At 42.8% G+C, this 21,529-nt stretch overlaps 1 protein-coding gene across 3 annotated transcripts in view; it reads left to right on the forward strand.

Annotated features, from left to right (window-relative positions):
* chchd3a (coiled-coil-helix-coiled-coil-helix domain containing 3a) overlaps window positions 1–19,966 on the forward strand; it is a 63,945-nt gene extending 43,979 nt beyond the window's left edge. For all 3 annotated transcript variants that reach the window (XM_046379036.1, XM_046379037.1, XM_046379038.1), the window contains 3 exons: window positions 3,101–3,171; window positions 15,143–15,278; window positions 19,244–19,966. In XM_046379036.1, the coding sequence (XP_046234992.1) occupies window positions 3,101–3,171; window positions 15,143–15,278; window positions 19,244–19,267 (231 nt within the window). In that variant the 3' untranslated portion in view covers window positions 19,268–19,966. The remainder of the gene's footprint in view (window positions 1–3,100; window positions 3,172–15,142; window positions 15,279–19,243) is intronic.
* Window positions 19,967–21,529: the final 1,563 nt, after the last annotated feature.

Here is a 21,529-nt window from a genome sequence, read left to right on the forward strand (position 1 = left end):
AGATACTTGTATGTGCATAGCAGTTCTGTTCATCTATTGAGAGAGAACTGGTTGACAGCAATCAGAAAACATCCTTCTGTGTGGCTTAAAACTAGCTTGTTGGCTTTTTCCTTTCCTTTTTTCTTTTTTAACCAAACCAAGTGTAGGCTGTAGGCTCTCATCTCTGGGCCAACAAAAGGTCAGAGCTTCTCTTTAAATCGGTTGGGGAAACAGTAGAAAATCACAATTTGAGACCACTCAGTAATCACACAAATTACTCTCTCCTCTGCCTGGTGGTGAGTGAGTGAGTGAGTGCGTGTTGGCGTGTGTGCCACTGTTTATATCAAGCCACCAGAGTATGTGTGGACCCTTTTGGCAGCATGGCTACATGTATCCTTATTGTGTGTGTTAATACCTTTTGTGTAGGTGTCGGCATGAATGCACTTGTATTGTTTGTGTGTGTGTGTGTGTGTACACACGTGGCTTGTAAGTTATCCTGCAATCATTGTCACGCATGGCCTTTTGTCCGCCCTGGTGGATTAGTGTGCTGATTAGTGCCAGCTCTGCCATTTAGCCAGGTATTATTACCTTATACTTAGTATTCTAGACAGAGACCCAAAATCCAGCTCCTTCTGACTCTCTTTCTCTTCCAATGGCTCAATCTCGTCACCCAGGAGAAGTCTTATTCTTGCCTCTTTAGCAGCACAAAAATCTCTTTTTAGTCTTTTTATCTGCGAATAAGCTTCTTTTTTAAAATCCTTTTCCTCAGCTCTTGACAGCTTCTTTGTCTACACTGAAAACCACTTGATTCAAGGCCAAGAGGGCATAGATACAGCATGGGCTTACAAGTTAACTCTTCAACTTTGGGTATACTTTTTTTTTATAGTGTTTTACATACAAACCGATGTCTGCCTGAGGGACAACTGCTTTGGCTATGCTCTTCTTACTTTGTTGTCTTATACATTTCACGCAGGACCTTTTTTGTCATCAGTCTACACTCATAACAAAGTGAAATCAAATTTTTACAAACATTTGAAATGATTAAAAATGCTTCTCTCACACAATCCCTCCTGCAATGACATGCTGTATGTATATGTCTTGTACATGTAGGTGGGGTTTCATTGAGTTCATGACTTAATCACTCATGGGATGCATTGGGACATGGGACCCTGCATAGACATAAATCACTTCCAATCAATTTGACTTGACACTCGTTGACTTGAGACACCTCAAGAGTGACCAAATGAAACAAAGTGCATTTAATAAGTATTAAGATATAATATTAAGAGTTTTCATAGAAAAGAAAATGTATGTGAATAAATATGTAAATAAATAGATCTTTGTTATAGTTCAGTGCATATGTTGGCTATTCTGTAATCCTGTTTTTGTGGTGTTATGGAGAGGAGTCTGCACATTGATGTCAAAAAATATGACTTGTTTTAAATTTGTCTGTAACTCCACAGAATGTGAAATAAATGAAACATTCTGAATCCATTGTAAACCCTCAGACTGAGTGTCCATCCCAATGAAGAGGACTCAAACCTGCATCAAACCTTTTGTCAGTGTTGTCATGTCCCATCTTCTGTTAGCTCTACAACGCATGACTATTGATCTTTTCAGCAGCGAAGTTCATTCCTATTGATCTTTGCTGAACTATGATGAATGTCTTCCCTGCCAGGAGGTTAAGCTAGGGCAGGTGGGACCAAGAAGCTTACATCTGTCACATTTCTGGTGTATCCAGAGTAATTTATGCAAGATGATTTAAGTGTTTGATTTCCAGCAAATGGAACAAATTATGAGCCTAAGGTGAATGTCAGGCCTTGACTAAAACATGTAATTGCTGTTATTTTAACAGAACTTAGAAGATAGAATAGAATTAAGTTTTTCAGTCTTATTTTTAGTTTTGAACAGTTTTGGTGAAAACTTTTGCAAACCCACCTTGCAACCCAGCAGTGCAATAGTAAAAACTTTTTTTTAATTCCACCAGGTCAGCCATGATAGTCATGGTCAAAGGCATCATGTTATCAGGTTGTCTCTCTGTACATTCATCCATCTGTCCGTTCTATTTTTATGAACCTGATATCTCTGGAAGGCCTTGAAGGAATTTCTTTACCATGAGGCAGCAATTTTTTGTGATCCCTGCTTGACGCAGAGCACTTTAACCCAGCACTACATCATACAATGCTGGTTTTGTAGCCCAAAGTTAACCCAAGAAATCTAATCTTCCTGATATGTAAAGAAAATAATTTTATGCTGATGTGAACTGTCCTTTTTTGGTGGAAGTTTGAGTATTACTATTTTTACAGTGAAGCCCTTCATAGGAAAACTCTGGCGTTGGAGACATTGCGTAATTTTGTTCCTTGATCAAACCTCATACGACGCTCAATCAAGCCATAAATCACATTTGACAACTTCTCACCATTGAATCATAAATGTCCAGAACAGCCGCTGAGGGCTGACAAAACACATTTTCCTAGAGTGGTATAAATGTAATAGGAGCCAGGTTATGTGGTCGTGTTTGAGGAGGTAATTCAGGTTGAGGGGTCCAGCGACAGGTTCATTTGCTGCGAGTCACTGAGGGATTATGACCGGCGGTCTGTAGGTGTGTAGGTTGTTGACTAGGGACCCTCTGACCCTTACAGGATTGCTGCCTGTTATTAAAGCAGTCGTTTGTAGGGAGGGATAAGCACAAAAGCACACATATGTACACACAAATACTCATACAGAGAGGCAAACGTGCACAAAACAAATGTTAAAATACTTTTTAACATTGCAAGTTTTCTGCAAACCAACATACTCCCCACTTACAACCTAAATACATTACAGATCATAAAGTTAGCCTCCACGCTGTGAACTGTAATCTCAAACTGGTAATAGAGCTGTGCCTTTAATATCCCTCTCTGTTAGGTTTTCATAGAGTTTGAATGTTTGTAGACATGGATTATATCAGATCTAAACTGATCTAAAGTGGTGTCACTTTGCTGAACTGCTGACTTTTGTGTAGAAAAGCAGCAACACGAAAGCTGGGACGATGTGAATTAATTGATAGACTTTATAAGAGGTTACATTCTCATTTTCATGCATTTGTCTCACTCACTGGCTTTTCCCTGTCTCTCTGCAGAGTGCTCAGTTCTACAAGGTCACCACAGAGAACTACCATAAAGCCGCCGATCAAGTGAATGCCAAGTTCAAGTAAGTTTAGACACCGTCAATCCAAAGTAGATCAAAAGCTTTAAATCGCATACCAGCCTGTTCTTTACAATTTGTTGCTTTCTTGTTTCATGGAAAAGCCTTTTTTAGTGGACATGATCGCTAAGATAATTTAATTTTAATTTAATCATCCTAGGCTTTGTGTGTATTATCTAAAATTATGTCTTCACTGAATATTAGAAGTCCATGAGGACCAGTGAACATACTATTGAATTATGCTAGCCACATTGTAACCCATGTCTTTCAATCAGAGCCACATTAGCCTGACCCATTAGCTGGTGTAGGTGATGTGGTTCCCTGATAAGCCTGATCGCATGTTGATGATTGCTAATGGAGCCTTTCTTTTGCATTTTTATTTTTTTGGTGTAAGATTAGCATCATTTATTCTGTGAAACTGGATCTGGATCAGTCAGACCTGGGTCAAACAGGATTATCAAATAATTTGTAACAGTTTGACAACATAGTGAGCCTTCAGTACGCCAAGACACATCATAATAGATAACCTCTGTGCTGCAGAAAAGAGGTCTTCAATGGCTTTCAAATAGCTTTGACCATTTTGCCCTCTCTTATATTGTAAACCACTAACCATTAGTCTTGCACTCCAAGAAGTATTAATGAACTATGTGGAATCTAATGCATATATGGTCCTCCTTCAGGTAGTGCTACGCTATGCTCTTAATGCATGTTACCGCCACACCATGCAGCGAAAAGAATGGGCACTTAATGTATGAACATAGGTGGTAATATTGAGCATCCGAGCGTTCATGGATGTAGCACATATCCGACACATATGTGTAACTTAAGATGTGCAGAATCTCTTCCCATCCATGTTCCATCTGTCTTCTTAATAAGAGGCCATTAGGCTCTATAGTAATGTAGGGAAAATGGATGAGGAGCCTGCGAGAGGTGGGGCAAGAATGGGCCCTGACTCTGAGCTCCCCTCCAGGGAGACTAGGCTAATTGTGTTAGCTTGTCATTAGCCAGCGCTAACACCGGGATCATTGTCTCCCTCAGAAATGCTGGAAACTGATTAGCCTAGCCCAACAGGGGTTTAGCGCTAGACTCGTGGAAGCTGGAGCTCAGACTTCCTAAATCACATTAAAGACAAAAAAAATCCACCAGAATAACATTAGCGCCAAATGACAGTGCTAACTGCAAGCAAACGTCAGGATAACGCGCGGGTAGTCATGTGACACAGACCCTTGCATCAAGAGCAGTGATTGGCTGATTTGATTATAGGAGGTGCATTAGCAGGGTTGTGACTGGGTTAGAATCGTGCAAAGGTAGAGGAGGGTGGAAGTATCTGTGTGTGCATGTGTGCTAATGAAATGGCGGGAAGGTCTGGTGTTACAAGACAGGGGCAGGGATGCACTGAGGGGATCAGTGCAGAAGGTTAATTGGATTTAACAGGGCGTGTTTGGCCCATCCTTGTTTATGTGAGTGAGTTCATGCATGATGGCTTATGTTTGTATCCACTCATATGTTTTAACATCTTTTGTGAGCATAATACGTGCACCTTTGCTCAAAGCTCCCTTCCCCTCTCTCTCATATGACGCAGACCCTGCAGATGCTATCTGTGGCCTCTGTTGAAAAATGAAAGGAAATATTTTTTGTCTCATACACCCTTTTGATTTCCTTAAAGTTGAAAATGTCCCCCAGAGATAAAAAAAAAAGAGAAAGAAAGAAAGGAAGAAAAGTCGGTGCCTTGTCCATACTTGACAGAATCAACATTTGATATGTTAATGTGAGGATGTTATAAAGTGTGGAAGATGACATCTTTCTTGTTAGACCGTCTTCATTTTCCCCGCTCTAGTTCATGTCAGTGCCACTGTTAAGAGAGTGATAGTACTCCAGGGATTGATTAGCGTTAAGACTGATATTAGGCTGCGGTTCAATATAGTGAAAAAGAAGATCTGTGGGACCAGAGCAGGCTCAAACAAAGATAGGAGATCGGAAAACCGGGTCTCACGAGTGGATGGGATTTGGGAGGGAATGTATGTAGCACCTGTTCTTATGCTCAGTAAAAATCATCCTGGGGGGTAATTACTCTGATATGAAGCAGGATCGGGAGCACAAGTGAATGGAACACAACGCAATATTCTTGGTAGCAAATAAAATAATGATTTACTTGAATTACACTGGGGGGATTTCACTCCTGTGTCACCCCGCTGAATGTGTCTCTGAGGCGTCAGTAATCGCTTTTCTCTTTTGGGTGAGATTAGTCTCATTATGGTGTGAGATAAAAACAAGTTTACCATGTAATTTACAAAAAAGTTTCAGGAAGTAGCCCGTGTGTGTATTCTCCATTCATTTCGATGGTACAGCATGGACATTTCCCTCGGCGATGTTGAAAGAAATAAATTAAAGTGCGTGAGGAGGTACTCGAGGGAGTGAAGGCTGTGTGTGTGTGTGTGTGTGTGTGTGTGTGTGTGTGTGTGTGTGTGTGTGTGTGTGTGCGCGCGCGTTTTGTTATGTGTGAGCAGGACAGCTGTTCCCTGCTGTTCTCCCGCAGTATTCCCGCCAGAAAATGATGGAGCTCTCCCAACCGGAACGCTACTGCATCACTGTGACCTCATTTACATCCACAACACACGTACACACAATCCTATGTATGAAGACAAACACATAATTCTTTAACGCTTTCGTCCTACGGTTGTGTTCAACAGAGCAACACTGATAGGATAAAATAAAAACTTTCACTTTTTAGCATTTCTCCATCATACTTTAAACAGCTTTGAGCAGTAACAAACTAATCGCTATTAATTCTTTACATTTTTGCCCCCAGAAAAAAATTATGACCACGCCATAGCCACAAAGTGAGCATGAACAAACTGTATAACGACCCCTCTGGCATCTGAAATGGTTACCACGAATCATAAATTGCTCTCTAACACTCAGACAAAAGACGTGCGGTGCACAGCTCTTCCACAAATACGTAAATAAACGCAACATGTAACAGATAATGTAATAAGACAGTATGTTAGACACCAAAGCTTTTATTCACTTTCCCCATGACACTGACTGTAGATAAGAGTTCCCAGTCGCCTGTGGAAAGGAGGCCATCTCTCCCCATGCCTGATTTATATCCTGCCACATTCCCCGCTAGTTGTTTATCCAAGTCTGATGCATTATCACACTGTCCAGCGCTCACTGTGTGACCTTTACTGCGCCACATGTATGTAAAAGTGCACGTTCGCGTGCGCTTCTGTGTATGACGATCAATGAATTCGAGTGTGCTCACATATGCTTATGTGTGTGTATGTGTGTCGGCTCCCTGCAGTGACCCAGTGGGACTTAAGTTTGAATTGCAAGCTGACAGGCATGGAAGAAAATGATAAATGTGAGATTATGCCAAGAGATGGAATGGGGAATGAAAGAACGGCGACGAAGTCCTAAGCCTCCTGTCAGCACTAACCTTTGGTGAGGCTTTGGGCTTCTTTGTTGAAGCTGGTCACTGCCACTGTTTGTTCAGGGTCCCTGCAGAATGGAGATGGGGCTCGACATGTTATAACAGTGAATGGGTGGGTGCAACTGAAGGACTGAGACCGTCGTCGCTCATGTCTCCATCCCCTTCTCGGGTCTCAAAAAACTTGGATTCCTCTAAGATTTCAGCTGTGATTTGCTCTAAGATCAGAAAAGGATATGTGTTTTCACGCTTTTGTGTTTGCGTCTGGAAGTGGATGTGTGTGTGTATAAGCTGCGCATTTTTTCCACCCCCCACCCCCACCCCCACAGTCGGCCATCGAGAATAAAATCTCATTTTAGTCTGTCATTTCACTGTCACTCCTCTTCTCCCTCAGGGTACACACTCCTTCTATTTGTTTGTTGTTTATTTTTTAGCAGTTTTGAATAAATGTTTTTTTAATTTAATCCAGTTGACAATCACAGCGACCACAGTCCTCACTTCTTCTCTCCATACACACGTGGATAAGGCGGAATGAGGAGGTGTGGAGCAAAACTTGTTGAATGTAAATGGCTCGTTTTCCTGCCTCTGTCAAGAGAACACACCTGAGTGTCTGTTTTCTCCATGCATGCATGTCTGAGAAGCTAAGGCCCACTTATCCCTCTTTCAGACCCTTGAACCATAACCAACTCCTCATCTCATGCATTTATGTATCTATATTCATACATTGCACATTATTTCCAGCAAACCTCTTCTCCAAGTTTTCATTGCAGTGTAATTGTCACACTATTTGTGCTACAATTATTCTTTTAAAAAACCTGCGGCTTATTGCCAGTAGTGTCACTTCAGTGTAAGACCACATTTCCTTGATTTTCTGCAATCCACTGCTTCTTTTCCCGAAGGTTGTGGCCAAAAAATAAAATAAAAAATAAAATCAGGAAAATCCTTTGAAACCTTGTGCAATCCAACACAGAGCCCTGCAGCAAGGCATTGCAGGACGATTGCATTGTGCATTTGTTTTATCTTTTCCCATTACTGAAGAGGATAAATACGCTGGAGAAAATCCACCAGGTTTACTGCAAAATCCACACTGCCGCTGCTACAAAATGTAAATAAGGTGCCGAGGCAGCTTCCATTTTCTTGGCAGTGCTCCGGTTTGTTTAAGGGAATAATACTGATGTCCCAAATTAATGTTGTAATGATTTATTGATGTTAAATTGAGCCAAGCGGCACTTTTAATCACCAAAAATCACACGCATGAATGAAGTGTGAAGTTTTAGTCGTAGTTGACATGTTTTCCTCTGAAGTATTTGTCTGTGAGCTAGGACAGACTGAGCAGAGCTCTGACCCCGTGGTCAGGTGAGGGTGAGCCACGATTCTGTAGCTAGGCAACCCGGATGCAGGGACGAGATGGTGGTCAGCTGAGGAGACAGAAGTCAATAACTGCTTTAAAAGCTCTTCTTTCTGCCTTAAGAGCTTCGCTGTGCTGGTTGGAAACAGCACACATCATTTGAGAGACCCGCGTGGGCGCGCACATGGACTCACAATGCACGTACACACATTTTGGTGGCTGACTTAGGGACTTTGCTGCATTGAAAGTGGTGAGAAAACTCACTCACAATTTTATTCCTCTTCTATATTATTTTGGATTTTTCCAGACAGTGACATGAATGATGGAATAGAAAAGAACTGACATGTAGTATTTCTTGGATGTTCAAGAAACATGCACAGAATGGAATGTCTTTAAAGTCCCTGTTGGTGTAATGGGCCGGTGTCCCAATACTTTTGTGTATATAGTGTATTTTAAGACATACTTCTTCTGTGTGACACCAGTCGCCCTGTAAGAGTGCGTTTAAAGAGGGGTCCGAAAGGAGCTTCTAGCTTTCTTTTTCCTCTCGTCTATTTATCAATCTTTGTCTCCCTCTCTGCTCACTTAGGAACAACGTTTTCTGTCATAATTTAAATCTCTCTCCCTCCCTCACTCCCTCTTGATTATCGTCTGCTCCCTCACACTGTATCTCTCCGTTCTTTGGCAGTCTTCTATCCCTCACTCTGGATTCTGTGTCTGTCTCTGTCTCTCTCCCCCTCTCATTCAATCTCTTATCCATGCTGATGGATTTCACTGCAGGGGGTCACTCAGGTCTGCTTTTAAAAAGCAGCGTGAGCAAAATGTGTGTCATTTTTCTCCTTAACTGGATCATTTGTATTTATTTACCCCACTCAGTACTGACGCCTGCCTTAACTAGAGAGAACATGAGGGCTTTTTAAGGGGGAACCAGCACCCGCCCCTTAACCCTATTAACCCCTAAGTGGACCCAAATGATGATAAATAGACGATGTGGTGATTTGGAACTCAATCTGGTGGCAGGCGAGAGTAATCCATACTGTCGATTATGCATTTGTGTGTGTCTTTGGTGTGTGTGTGTTTGGACAAAAGAACAAGTTGGAGACTGGAGGGAGATAAATACTGGCAACCTGTGTGAAATCAACCCAAATCAAACCATAAAGTGGCTTCTACCTTTTCTTAGTCATATGCTTTTTAATCATAATAGAATCCTAAGTCCATTGGTAAAGTCATATGATGAAACTCCTAATGGCCTCTTCTAGGCAAAAAAAACAAAACAAAACAAAACAAAAAGAAAACTCATTGGATCATTTTGGTGCCTTTGTCTTCTTCGCAGTGGTACGGAAAATGTAGAGAAGAGTACTGAAACTTATTTTTTTTTAGTCCCTTCCAAAATACCATCACAGTCCAAAAAAAATGGTGGCAAATAGAATATATGTACAAAGGTATCGGGCGCATCTCTTTAATATTAAATTCAGGGGTGGTATGGGGCTGTTTTTCAGGTGTTGGGCTCGGCCCCTGACTTCCAGTGAAGGAAAATCTTAATGCATCAGCATAGCAAGACATTTTGGACAAGGCTGTGCTTCCAACTATGTGGCAACAGTTTGTTTGAAGGCCCTTTTCTATTCCAGCATGACTGTGCCCCAGTGCACAAAGCAAAGCTCCATAGAGACACCCTGACGTCAACCCATCCAACACCTTTAGGATGAGCTGGAATGGAGATTGTGAGCCAGGCCTTTTTGTCCAGCCTCAGTGCCTGACTTCACAAATGCTCTGCTGCATGAAAGAGGAGAAATCCCCACAGAAACACTAGAAAATAGTGTAGAAAGTCTTCCCAGAAGAGGAAGGCATTATAGTTGCGAAGCTGTTTATATATTAAAATGCAACGTCCCCGCAGGTGTAATCAGAAGTCAGATCTCCCAATACTTTTGTCCATATAGTGTATCTTATCAGGCTAGTAATGATGTTTGCTGATCTGATTAAGTTTCCAGTTTGAGAGTAAAAGTTCTAGCCTTTAAGTTTTCAAGTGTCATCCAGCCTTCATGTGGACAAGCACACGTCTTATCCACTAATGCTAGACAGCATTTGTACAGCATTAATCTTGACACACTTTATTTTATTTATTTATCTCATTTTTATTTTTTTAGCTGCATTTAGCCATGACATATTTTGTATTGCTCATCCACTGCTTGCTTTGAAGAAGAAAGCACTTCTTCAAGTTCTTACTGCAGTCCTTTATAACAGCCCTCTGGAGCCAGTTTGGACATTCAGTAGTTCGTATTGCAGGGGACAGTTTAATGCTATCCACTACTGGAGTGGACGGCGTCTATTTTCAAGCCTGTGTGCCTGTGTATGTGTGTGTGTGTGTGTGTGCGCGTGCATCTTTGCTGTAGTTGTAATGTTTCTCAAATTATGACAGATGGATGTTCATTTTTCCACACGTCTCACACTTTGTTCAGCTATTGAAGCATGTTGTATCCTTAACACAGATCTATGAATGTCATTTTAGTGCGCAGCTCCACATAGTTACACCAGACTGTAGTCATGGTCAATATATGTTGGTTTGAAAATTGCTCCGACGCTGATCCTTGCTCAGCTCATCGGCATAACGCACGCATATTGTATGAAAATCCCAACAATCGATTTCAATATGTCAGCCAGCTTGTGGTCAATATGTTCTTTGAGGAATCCATAGCAATAAACCCTTTCGAATTTGTCCCCCCTGCATGGAAATGTGCTGACTTGAGCAGCGGTAGGCTTGAAAGAAGGGACTGTATTAAATGATACAGGGACACCTTGAGGAGGCAGAGTGACAGCGAGAGGGAGCGAGCAGGTAATCTGTTCTGCTTTATTACATGTTAAATGGGACACATTCACCTTCTCATATCATTTCTGCCCCTCCTCTCAACCTCGTTTTCTGTCCTCTCCTGAAGGAAAACTTTACAAAAGAAGCGAGCAGAGAGCTTCGGGAGTGTTTCGCCAAGGGTCCGTCTTCTTCTGCTTCTCCTATCTCTCCTCTCCAGTCCTCCATCCTCCTCCATAGTCGCCCCTCTTCTTTTTCCTTTTTCTGTCCTCATTCTCACAAACACAAACACAAACACGCTCATTGTCCGTGTCTGCCTCAGTTTCTCTAATAAAGCATTTTTTGCTCCATGCAGTGCCCCCCTCCCCCCCATCTTCCTTTTTCTATGCTCTCTTCTCGTCTGCTGTGTGATTTATGACGCAGAGCAGAAAAAATTGTAATGCAGATATCTAAACCAACCTTACTCGTCTTGTTCATTCCTATCAGTGCATCGAGGCAATAGGGACCTGCTTGTTTTGTGTGTATGTATATATGAGTGTGCTGGGCTGGATAAGGTGTTGTTATAGAGACCTTCACTGCCACTGATGGCGCGAGGCGAGACCCCTATGTGACTGTTTAGATTTACTGTCTCTTGGGTACAGGAGTGCAGCGCAAATAATAACCAGCTGTATCTGGCTAGATGTCTATATTTGTTTCAGTGTCTCACACCACATGGGATTTTATTAAATATCCCATGAACCTCTGGGGATTTGGGGAGGGAATAAATGAGAGGGGAATAAAGGGAAGGTAGAGATTGTGAAAAGGGTGAGAGAGAGAGGCTGCGATGGCTGCCTACTCATGTCTGTGTACGTATAGCCATATGTACTGTCGTCTTATATATTTTGTGTGTGTGAGTACCTGTCCTTGTTAAGTGGGGTGTGTGTGTGTGTGTGGCTGTGAAAGTGCAGCAGTGTCAACGAGAGTGCTTATTTTCTTAGATGGGGGTCACTCACTAAAAATGATGTTTTTCAGGACTTTCTCTGCTATAGTCCACATACCTTCACATCTTCATGCCTCTGAAAATTATTCAGATTAAATAATCCGAGAAGGAACATTACCGTGCATTTTAAACCGCTCACTGCTCATGGACATACGCCCCTTGTTCAGGGGTCATAAGTTAGACATTGCTTCAATTTTTTTTTGTGGTTTTTGATGTCACTACTGTATGTAGGGAAATAATGTTGCTGCAAATTGTAATGATAACCAAGGATCAAAATCACCCCCAGCTTGCCTAAAGCTCGATAACTTGAGTGTATTTCCATAAGCAGCCTGAAAGAATTTGGTGATCACTTCCTAATAATGCTGAAATAAAAATGTGGGTAAGCTTTATACTTTAAAGGCAGTAAAGAGCAACATTCTTGTGGTTATAGTATTGCTCTTATGACATGCCATTTTTGTATCTAACACCACAGCACTCATGCTATATTAAATGACATGAGGATACCTAATGTAAACCTGGAGGAGGAGGAGGAGGAGGAGGAGGGAGGTGTGTAGTCCTTTCCTACTGGCACCATGGTTGGTAACAGGAGCTTAATGTTAATCTTAATGATAGATGATAGAGAATGCAGCATGCTGCCACCAGGCGTGTGCCAGTGTTATTGTTTCCATGATTAACTCAACCACTGTCTCAGCCCCTTCCCCGCAGAGAGAACCAGAGAGCAAGCAAAAATATAAGTACCACTGTCTAGTTGTTCATCAAGAAATGCTCTTCATTTCTATCCACCCTCACCCTTCCTCCCTCCCTCCCTCCCTCCCTCTGTCCTCCTTTTTCCTCTCTCAGAGGCCATTACTGGTGATAAACACTGTGGTTTGTATCAGCAGGATGCACCTGGCATTAACGAGAATGCTTAAGAAAGTAATTAGTGGGTGTATGTGGCTCCCCTAGTCCCTGTAGATGCCCATAGGCGGTGTAATAAATGAGCGCCAGGATCCATAGGAGTAGGATGGCGGCGATTTCTGCTAGCGCTGCTGTCATCGTTCAATACCCTGACGCAGAGCGATGGCCTTGTCATGCCTCCCAGCAAATGACTGAATTACTCCCCAATGGATCCGCAAATGCAGAACCTTCTCCACATCCAGCAGCATAATGTCCCAGTCTGTGCTCAAAGTGCCAAAGCCTGCTGTGGAATCAAGCAAAATGTAAACAAGACTGTTTGAGGAAAAATGCTTAATCCCTGCCCAAGAACTGGATGAGGAGCTTTATGGGTGCGGGTAGGTAATTAACATAATATATCTTTAATTATATGTAAAAAACTGAGGTGTGAAAACGACAAATTGTGGTCTTATGGTTTACAGAGATCATGGAAGCCAAGAAATGGTCCTTCTTCTGTTCTTTGCCTAAGCCAGCCTAGCTGTCTGCTGGATGTAGCTTCATATTTATTACCCAGACATGAGAGACTCTAGACTCTATGCAACTCTAGGCAAGGCCGCAAAAAAGCATGTTTCCCAAAATATCAATATCTTCAAGTGTCCAAACTGACTGTCTTCATTCTTGGATGTATTACTCTCTAGCTTTAGAATATTTCTTTGCCAGTTTGGCCTCTGAGTACTATATTGGAAAGTGAATGATGAGGTGTATTGATTACACCACATTGCTGCAGAAGTTGTGAAGAGCACCTCTCACGTTGTCACAAATTGTCACTGACCCGGATTTACAAGGACTATAGATTTTTCTGGCCTGCCTAACAAATATGACCAGGTTGCAATGCACATATGTACACATCTCCGCTGCACAAACGTCCTGCTGCATTTCACCCTGGGTAATGACCCGTACGACCAATCCTCAGCTTTGTATCCAACGGGGGTTCTAATTTCTCACTCTGGGGGGCAAATCAAACATCTGATTCTGACTGCAGGGGGCTCGGCTTCACCCCCAATATTCCTTTGAGATCGCCAGAGTTGCTGATGGGCAAAATCTCTTTCACACTCGTTCGAGGCGTTTATTGAGGCAGATGGAGCGTTCTGAGCACTGGTGTGAACAAAACGATGACACCGCCATTAGCATAATAGCACTAGCATGTGCATGTGTCATCATTATAGATTTTTATGAGGTGTGCGAAGAGACAGACAAAAGCAGTTAACACTGGGCAAGGCACCAAGGCTGGTGGCACAGTCCCACTACTTAGATTGGATGCAACTTCTGCACGCATCTAACATGGGAGTCCCATTTAAACGCACTGAAGTTTAGCGCAGCGTCTACCATTAGACGTGCTAGCAGCTGGATCAAAGCGGTTCAGACAGCAGCACTAAAACAGTAGCACTCTTCAAGGACAGTCTTAAGTGTGCAAAGCTGGTGGTACGTGTCCTATAACCAGACATATTAGCATCGACAACCTACAACAACAACCTCCTCTTGGAGGCTTAAAGATTGAATTTGCTATTAAGACCAGTCCAAGGTGACAGCTACCCAGTATGTAAATGGTTGGCATTCTCAAGGAGCCTTCTTGCATACATGGATGGATTCACTGGGGCCCAGTAGGGTAATCAATACTCTCTTCCATGAGACCTTTTTAGAGGGGTTTCTGGTGGTAAGACAAAAGAACTGAGTCTAATTTACCAGGAAGGTGTACTTAGCCTGTAGATAATTTCAAACTCATCATTATCATAATGACATGATAACAAGTAAGCCTTATTGCATGTCTCGATTAAACCAGTGCCCTTTTCTTGTTTTCTCTACATTACGTATTGATTTGCAGAGTTTGCTTCTCTTCCATTAACTCTCCCGATGCTGATGAATCCAGGGATGAAGCCCCTGCTGGAAGCTGGTCCCTCTTTTCCTTTTTCCTTTCTTTCTTGAAAACCCTCTGGCCTTTCTCTCTGTCGATATGTTGTAACACACACATGAGCATGGCCATCGCAGCAGGTTGTGGAGGCTGGATGGCTGGATTGACCTCTGACCCTCCATCCAGTAGATACAGTAATGTTGATTCTTGCTTCAGGTGGTTTTGACTGCAATTACAGGCGTGATAGAAAAGACTGCAGTGTAGCTTAGTGGGCTCTAACATTGCATGGGCTCTGCTTTAGATAAAAATCACCATCGATTTGCTCTTTTCCCAAACCAAAATTTGCCGTTATTCTTTTTATTTTGTTATTGATTTCTACATCTCATATTTATTTTGTCTTATCTCACTGTGTTGCTCATTTTTATGCATTTTCTATCTTTTTCTTCATTTCCTGTCCACTGTTGAATCTTCTCTCACTTACACGTTTATCACCCAGTCCTCCTTTTCACACTTTTATCCCTTTCCGTAAACTCTCATCCCTCACACTGTTTCTCCTGTGCCTTCCCCACATCCTCTCAATTTTTACACCATATTTTTCCCCATTTTCACACTGTCACTCTCTCTCCTTCTCACCCCTTCAGGCGGTATGAGATCAATCCTGTGTGTGCAGACCTGCAGGGCCAGATCCTCACATGTTACAAAGAAAATGTTGGGAAAACCCTTAACTGCTCCAACATCGCGGCCCTTTACCTACAGTGTGTCAACAACGCCAAACAGGTGCGTATTCACTGAAGCAAACTGTACGCCTTTTATCACTCTGCACATCTCATTTGGACATAATTTGCTACACTTGTTACTAGCATGTAGCGTTATGCACATGTGTATCACACGCTTGTTAAGTGAAATGAGTGCGCTCCTTAAGGTGCATGTGAGGAAAATACTAAATCTCCAAGCTGAAACCCAAAATAATGCGTTTTCCCCCCTCTGAAAAGAGCGACAAGTACGTGCACGCGCCCTCATGGACAGACGACATGTAAGTTGTAGCTCCATGTAATCCTGTAGTGTAGCTCTCAGTTGAATTGATGTGTGTATTACAGAGTATCCCCGGGTGTGTTAGCTACAGCATACGTCATGTGCTCATAGATGTGCATGGTAGCTACTGTAGAGCAACTGTTCCATTTTTTTTTAAATGTCTAAATGAATTAATGTAATATGTACACACACATACACACGAGCATCCATTTACATGCGCCAGCTCCTTGCTTTTAGACAGGAGAATAAAATTTGCACGGTGCTACTGGCGCCTGAATAAAGCTTCCTCTAAATAGCCAGTTTAAACCTTACGGTCTATTTCCATAATACCTGCTGACACAGGCGTTCCCCCGGCTGTCTCTGTGTGTGTTTTAATGTAATAAGACTGAGGAAGTAGCCGCTGCTAGTTGGATACCACTGTCCTCTCCGGAGCTCTCCCCTTTCATTACCAAGTGCAAATGTTTTTTTGCCCTCTGTCTCCCACAGCCACACACTGTATGGTAATAGTAATGTCACTCAGGTTGATATTAACTTGATCCCACCCCCCTGCTTTCACATTGCAGTATGTAACATCCATCGGCCCCAACAAGGCTCAATTTACATTCATGAAACTCTTCTATTAGATTTTTTTTTTTTTCCCACAATTTTATTGTTTTGCCGGAAATGAGGAAAAGTGAGTTTTGCGTCTCTTGTTCGCTCTCGTGGGTATTAGTATTAGATTTAAAAGTCAGATGCTGGCAGATTTTTAAGCTATACATCATGTAAATTGCACAATGTTTTATTCATTGTGTTCAAGTGTGTATGTGTGTGTGTTTAAGAAAGCTACCTGTGGCCTCGTCAAGATTCAGCAAGGGTGCGTTCACAGTCCGGATGCTGTTATGATGTTGTAAATTGTTTGCAAGTGAGCCTTAGACGATATGGTAATCCGCTTGTGTTTATCACCCTGCGGCAATCACAGCACACTCCTGTTCGTCTGCGCTTATCTCTGTAAGACTTGCTTTTAAAGTCATTAGGTGCAAAAAAAAAAAAAAAAACACAGTTCTGTGATAAGGTTTTAAAGGAATAATATGCAGAATTACAGAGCCGAAAAAATGAGGGGGGGAGAAAAAAATGAAGTAGGATTGATATGAGCTGATGCGGCTTCACGATTAGGATGTTTACACAAGCTTTATCGGAGGCAAGCAGGAAGCTGCACGAGAACAAATGTCAAAGGACATGTCTTTAACCTCTGGAGGTCAGAAGATCCAAAGATCCAAACGTGCCCTCTCAAACAGCCGGGATCTCATCTCCTCGCCCTTTCTGTCAAAGACACTTGATGGCATAGCTCAGACGGTTTTCAAACAGCGAAATCTCTGTCCCCTTCGTCGTCCTTCTCCTCCAAATATTAAATTCCACTAAAAACTGCGGTGCTTTGGGTACAGATAGAGATGTCCAAGATGCCATCTCGCTGCAGATAAAGACCAAATCCCCCCAAATCTCAGTTTTATAATACTGACCCCTCAACTGCAGTCGGCTGAGACAGAGCTGTTGTCAGCAGCCCGGCCTTTGTCACTGATAATTAGCGTTTCTTATCGCCACAGTCAGTGATAACATTTAGACCCACTTTCGCTCTCTTTTGTGGCCTCCGTGCCCTGCCACCATTCCTCCTTCGCTCCCTCCATCCACCATCCCTAGTCACATTTCTAATGCATTCAACACTTAACAGGCCCAGATAGCAAACTGTGAGGAAGAGGCAGTCGAAGGACAGATAAAGTCTCTTTCTCTCTCCCTCTATGAAAAAGAGTTTATCGCGGAGGCCGATCTCTCCATCCACTGCTCGCCGCCTCATTCCATATTCTCGCCGCATGACCGCCTCTTGCTCCCTATCTTTTCCTTCTCCACTTCGTTTTTTTAGACTGACCCTTCTATCTCCATTTTACTCTCCAAGGGCCAGGCTCAATCCCTGTTTGTGGCTGTTACGTTTGCGTGGATCAGAATAAAAAAAAAAAAAAAAGAAGGAGCTGGCTCATATATAACTGCTTCAGCGTCATCTTTGATATTGACATTTCAGTCAGAATTGCAGAAAAAAATTTTATTGAAGTGATTTGATTTGTCCTTCAGAAATATTTGTCAGTAAATCTTATTTACTGTGATTGCATAGATGTTTTAGGTTGATGATGTGAGAGCACATCGATATTGCAATAAGTTCCACAAGCCGACACCCACAGAGGTCTTAAACAAACCCTCGGGTCAGCCGTGTGTATCCTTGTGTATCCTTAAAACAGATATAATCAATATGTTTTATAATAACAAGGTATCAAGTAACAATGTGAAAGAGGTCACATGCGCCTCACGCTGCCCTTTCGGACGTACTCTGCGAGGGAAAACTCGCACAGACGCAGCTGAGACGAGGGATTTTTTTACAAGATCATTAAGCTCAGAGAAACAAAAGCTCTTAAAAACAAACTCAGTTTAGTTGCAGTACGACGCTGAAGTGATTTTTATAGCTCGTTGATGGTCAAGTTCAGATACACACAAGCCGCAACGTCCATCCATTCAGTTACTTTGCACTAATCAGATCATGTGTTCATTAATAATGGCTCATCGCTTCACTTTGATTTGTAATAATATCAATAATATAATCTTGTCATTGCTTTTGTAGATCTTATTTACCCTGCGTGTACTACTTCTACTTCTTTTTCTGTGCAAAACTGACACGGGCGCATATGCAGCCCAGATGTTGATCAATTCAGCAAATGTCGCAGAATGTGTCCGCAAACAAGCGCAAAAGCCTGAGTGTAGCTGGCCCCTCGGCGTTCAATCAGTCACGTCAGGCCCCCAGCTCAGTTTTTAGCGCCTCAGCAATGGCCTCATGTTGCCTTATGTAGACATGACTCCCACAGTAGCTTCGGATGTGATCTGCAGATATCCTCAGCTGTGCTATCGGAATCAGAATGGGAGAAAGCAAAAACAAAACTTGAATGAGACGTGAGATGATGCAACAAATTGTAAACAAGACTTCAGTTTATCTAAACCTCGTTATTTAGAGTTAAAAAAGTGAAAGTGAGAGAGAAGGAGCACCTGAGATGTCAACAGTAATGCGCTATTTGTTAGATTTGGTTTGTCAGGATTTGTTGTTCTCAGATTAATTTGGCGCTGGAGTCTTGTGTGTAGATACTGAAAGAAAAGACCAGGACTACGGAAATAGAACCCAAAGTTTGAATAAGGTGAAATTATCCCTCATCCTAACCTGGATTTTACAGCGTGGGAGTCTGGCCGACCGTCATTTGGTGTTCAGTAGTGCACAAAATGAGCACCAACTCGTCTACAACACCATTGTTAAGCTGGTCAGCGAGGAAAACTATATTTTTTTGGTTCTTATTTTTCTTTCGTTATGTCCCTTGTTTCTCCTCCTACTTTGTCTTTCACTCTTCTCCTCCCGAGGCAGTTTTCATCTAGTGGCATCAGCTGCGATAGACCAGTTCAAATGGTTATTGACAGGCAGTGCTGGGGATTTGTGGTTGCACTTATCGCTAACATGGAATCCGCTGCCCTCAGGTCCAACTCACTCCATCCTCCTCCCTTTTATTGGGCTCTCAGGCCTTCGTCTCTCTGTCTTGTCTCTCCTATGTGACATAATATCTTTCTCTGCAGTTTGTTTGTCTATTAAGATTTTTGCCTCTCCATCTCTCTGATGCACTTTTCTCTGTATTCTCTCTCTATGCCCACAGAACAAGTTGAGCACCGGAGGTTAAGGACAAGAGAAAGAGAAAGAAAGGGGCGGAGCGATGAAGAGTTTATGGCGAGGGATTACTTATTATCGACCGACTTACAGACAGACCAAACCGAAGTGGAGGAAGCGAGGAATGAGTCAGCAAGACAAGACACGCACCCTCAAAACCCTATGGAGAACCGAACCAGACTAATAGGCACCGAACGCAGCACCCTGAGAGAGAAACAGACACCTTCTCCCCGAGATTCCTGTCTCCTTCCCCACCTCTCTTACCTTTTGTCTTTCTCTCCTGTGAGCATTGTAGGGAGTCACGCTGTCTGGAGTGACAGCCGGAACCATCGGGGACCCAGCAGGCCTGAGTTTGGTCTCGCTGGAAGGACAGTAAAAACAAACCGGAAAGACCACAAGAAAGCAAGCCGTCTCTGTCACAGACCACTGCCCCCTCCCCCTCTCACTCCACAAGATGAAAGTCTATTTTTACTAATAAAAGTCAGTCCTAATTTGTTGCCCATGAAAGGGTTGAATCATTGTTTTCCTGCTGTCCTGCACACAGACACACACACACTGTACACATATGAACACACCTGTTTCTTCATCCCATCACTTTGTGTGATTTTGTGTTAACTTAAGAATGAAACGATACGCGTGTTGAGTGTTCACCCAGACCAGCACTTGTAACGACGTCTAATCAGAGGAAATAAAAGACGAAATGATGCAGGAACTGTTGTTGAACTTTTCTCCATAAATATTAAGTATGTGTGTGTGTGCGCCTGTTTTATGCTAATTACGGCAAGTCGTGTACATCTTTGATGGATACGCGGCCCTTGTGTTGTCACAGCGCCGTTATGCCAAGCGGAGTGAACGAGCCCCAGAGAGAGGAGGGGAGGGGGGACCGAAGCGCAGGGGAAACATTCGTCCCAGATGTTCTGGTTCATAATCTGTCTCACTCTGTCGATCTGTCTCTCTTTCCTTTTATAGCTGTGTGGTGTGGATGCTCTGAATCCTTTCGCTGTGCAGGAGCTCCTTCTTCTTCCTCATCCGCTCAATGCCCCTCTTTCCTTCTACTTATCATTTCTGTCTTTGTCCTCGTCTCCTCTTCCTTTCTGGACTGGCGTTCTTGTCCGCTCAGACTCTCAGGCTAATGTTGCCTTGGAGGAGCCGGCTTCTCTACGCTGTCTGCACTCTGCCAGTCTCTCTGGGTTGGGTTTAACTGGATAGACAGACACTGTGTAGGTGGATGTGTGTGTGGATGGGTGGGTGGGGTAGTAATGCAACCATCCATCCAATTTTTATGCAGTAACTGTGTGTGTGTCCACGTCAGGGTGACACAGTCTGGGTTTGATGTGGAGGCAGGTGATTGCAGAGGGGACCTTATCTTATTTCTGCATCAGAAGAAGAAAGTGTGTGCGTGCAAGCATGTGATTCATTGTGACTAATCCCCCCCTCACCCCCCACCATGTGTCAGTCAGCTGTCCTTTTGCTTTTTGACTTTTGCAGTGTTGAGGGGGTGAGGGGTTGACTTCTATTATGCAGCGTGTGTGTGAATGCGTTGGAGGGTTTTCTAAAGGTTGGGGATAATGGCTACTGGAGCTCATGGCAGGTGTTTCTCCAACAAGCAGACCAAGGCCAATTTCTTTTTTTTCTCTCTTATTTTTCCCCTCAGTGACGCCTCCATCTGACCCGGTAGCTCCAAGTCAAGATAAGTGATTTAACAGTGTGTTCTGTCTGTGATGAGATTATATCCCTTCTAATATAATTAAAGGATGATGAGAGAATCATGAGATCCATAATCTCAACAGCCTTTTGAAGTTCAACAATAGCTAGTATGTAGCGAGCTGCCATAATTCTCCTTCCTCTCCTAAAGTTGCAAAGGAGTGTTTTGATTCTTTAGTTCCATGTATTTCCTGAGAAACAGCATATTAGCAAAGGGCGTAATGCAATTCAGGATTAATGTAGTGCTAAATTAGCTGGGATTTGTGTATGCGCCTCTTGAAGCCACTGTTAAAATCTTCCATTTGTCAGGTGGTCGACGTAATGAGATTTTGATGTCAGTTTTTGTTTTTTCTTGTATAAAGTGTTCAGAGAAGAAACTCTTTTATTTTTCCATCTCAGCACGGCTTCAGCGAGTGTAGCTGAGGTGTCCTTGAGTGCTGAGTTGCTCCCAAACACTAAAGTGACGCCAGACTGTGTTCAGATTGTGTTGACGCGTCCTGAAGGCTGTCGGCCGCCATGATGACGGCACTCAGGAGAACAAAATTTTAAAAACAGGTGGGAGATGTTTTGA

Source organism: Scatophagus argus, chromosome 22 (assembly GCF_020382885.2).
Source record: "Scatophagus argus isolate fScaArg1 chromosome 22, fScaArg1.pri, whole genome shotgun sequence".
Taxonomy (NCBI): Eukaryota; Metazoa; Chordata; class Actinopteri; family Scatophagidae; genus Scatophagus; species Scatophagus argus.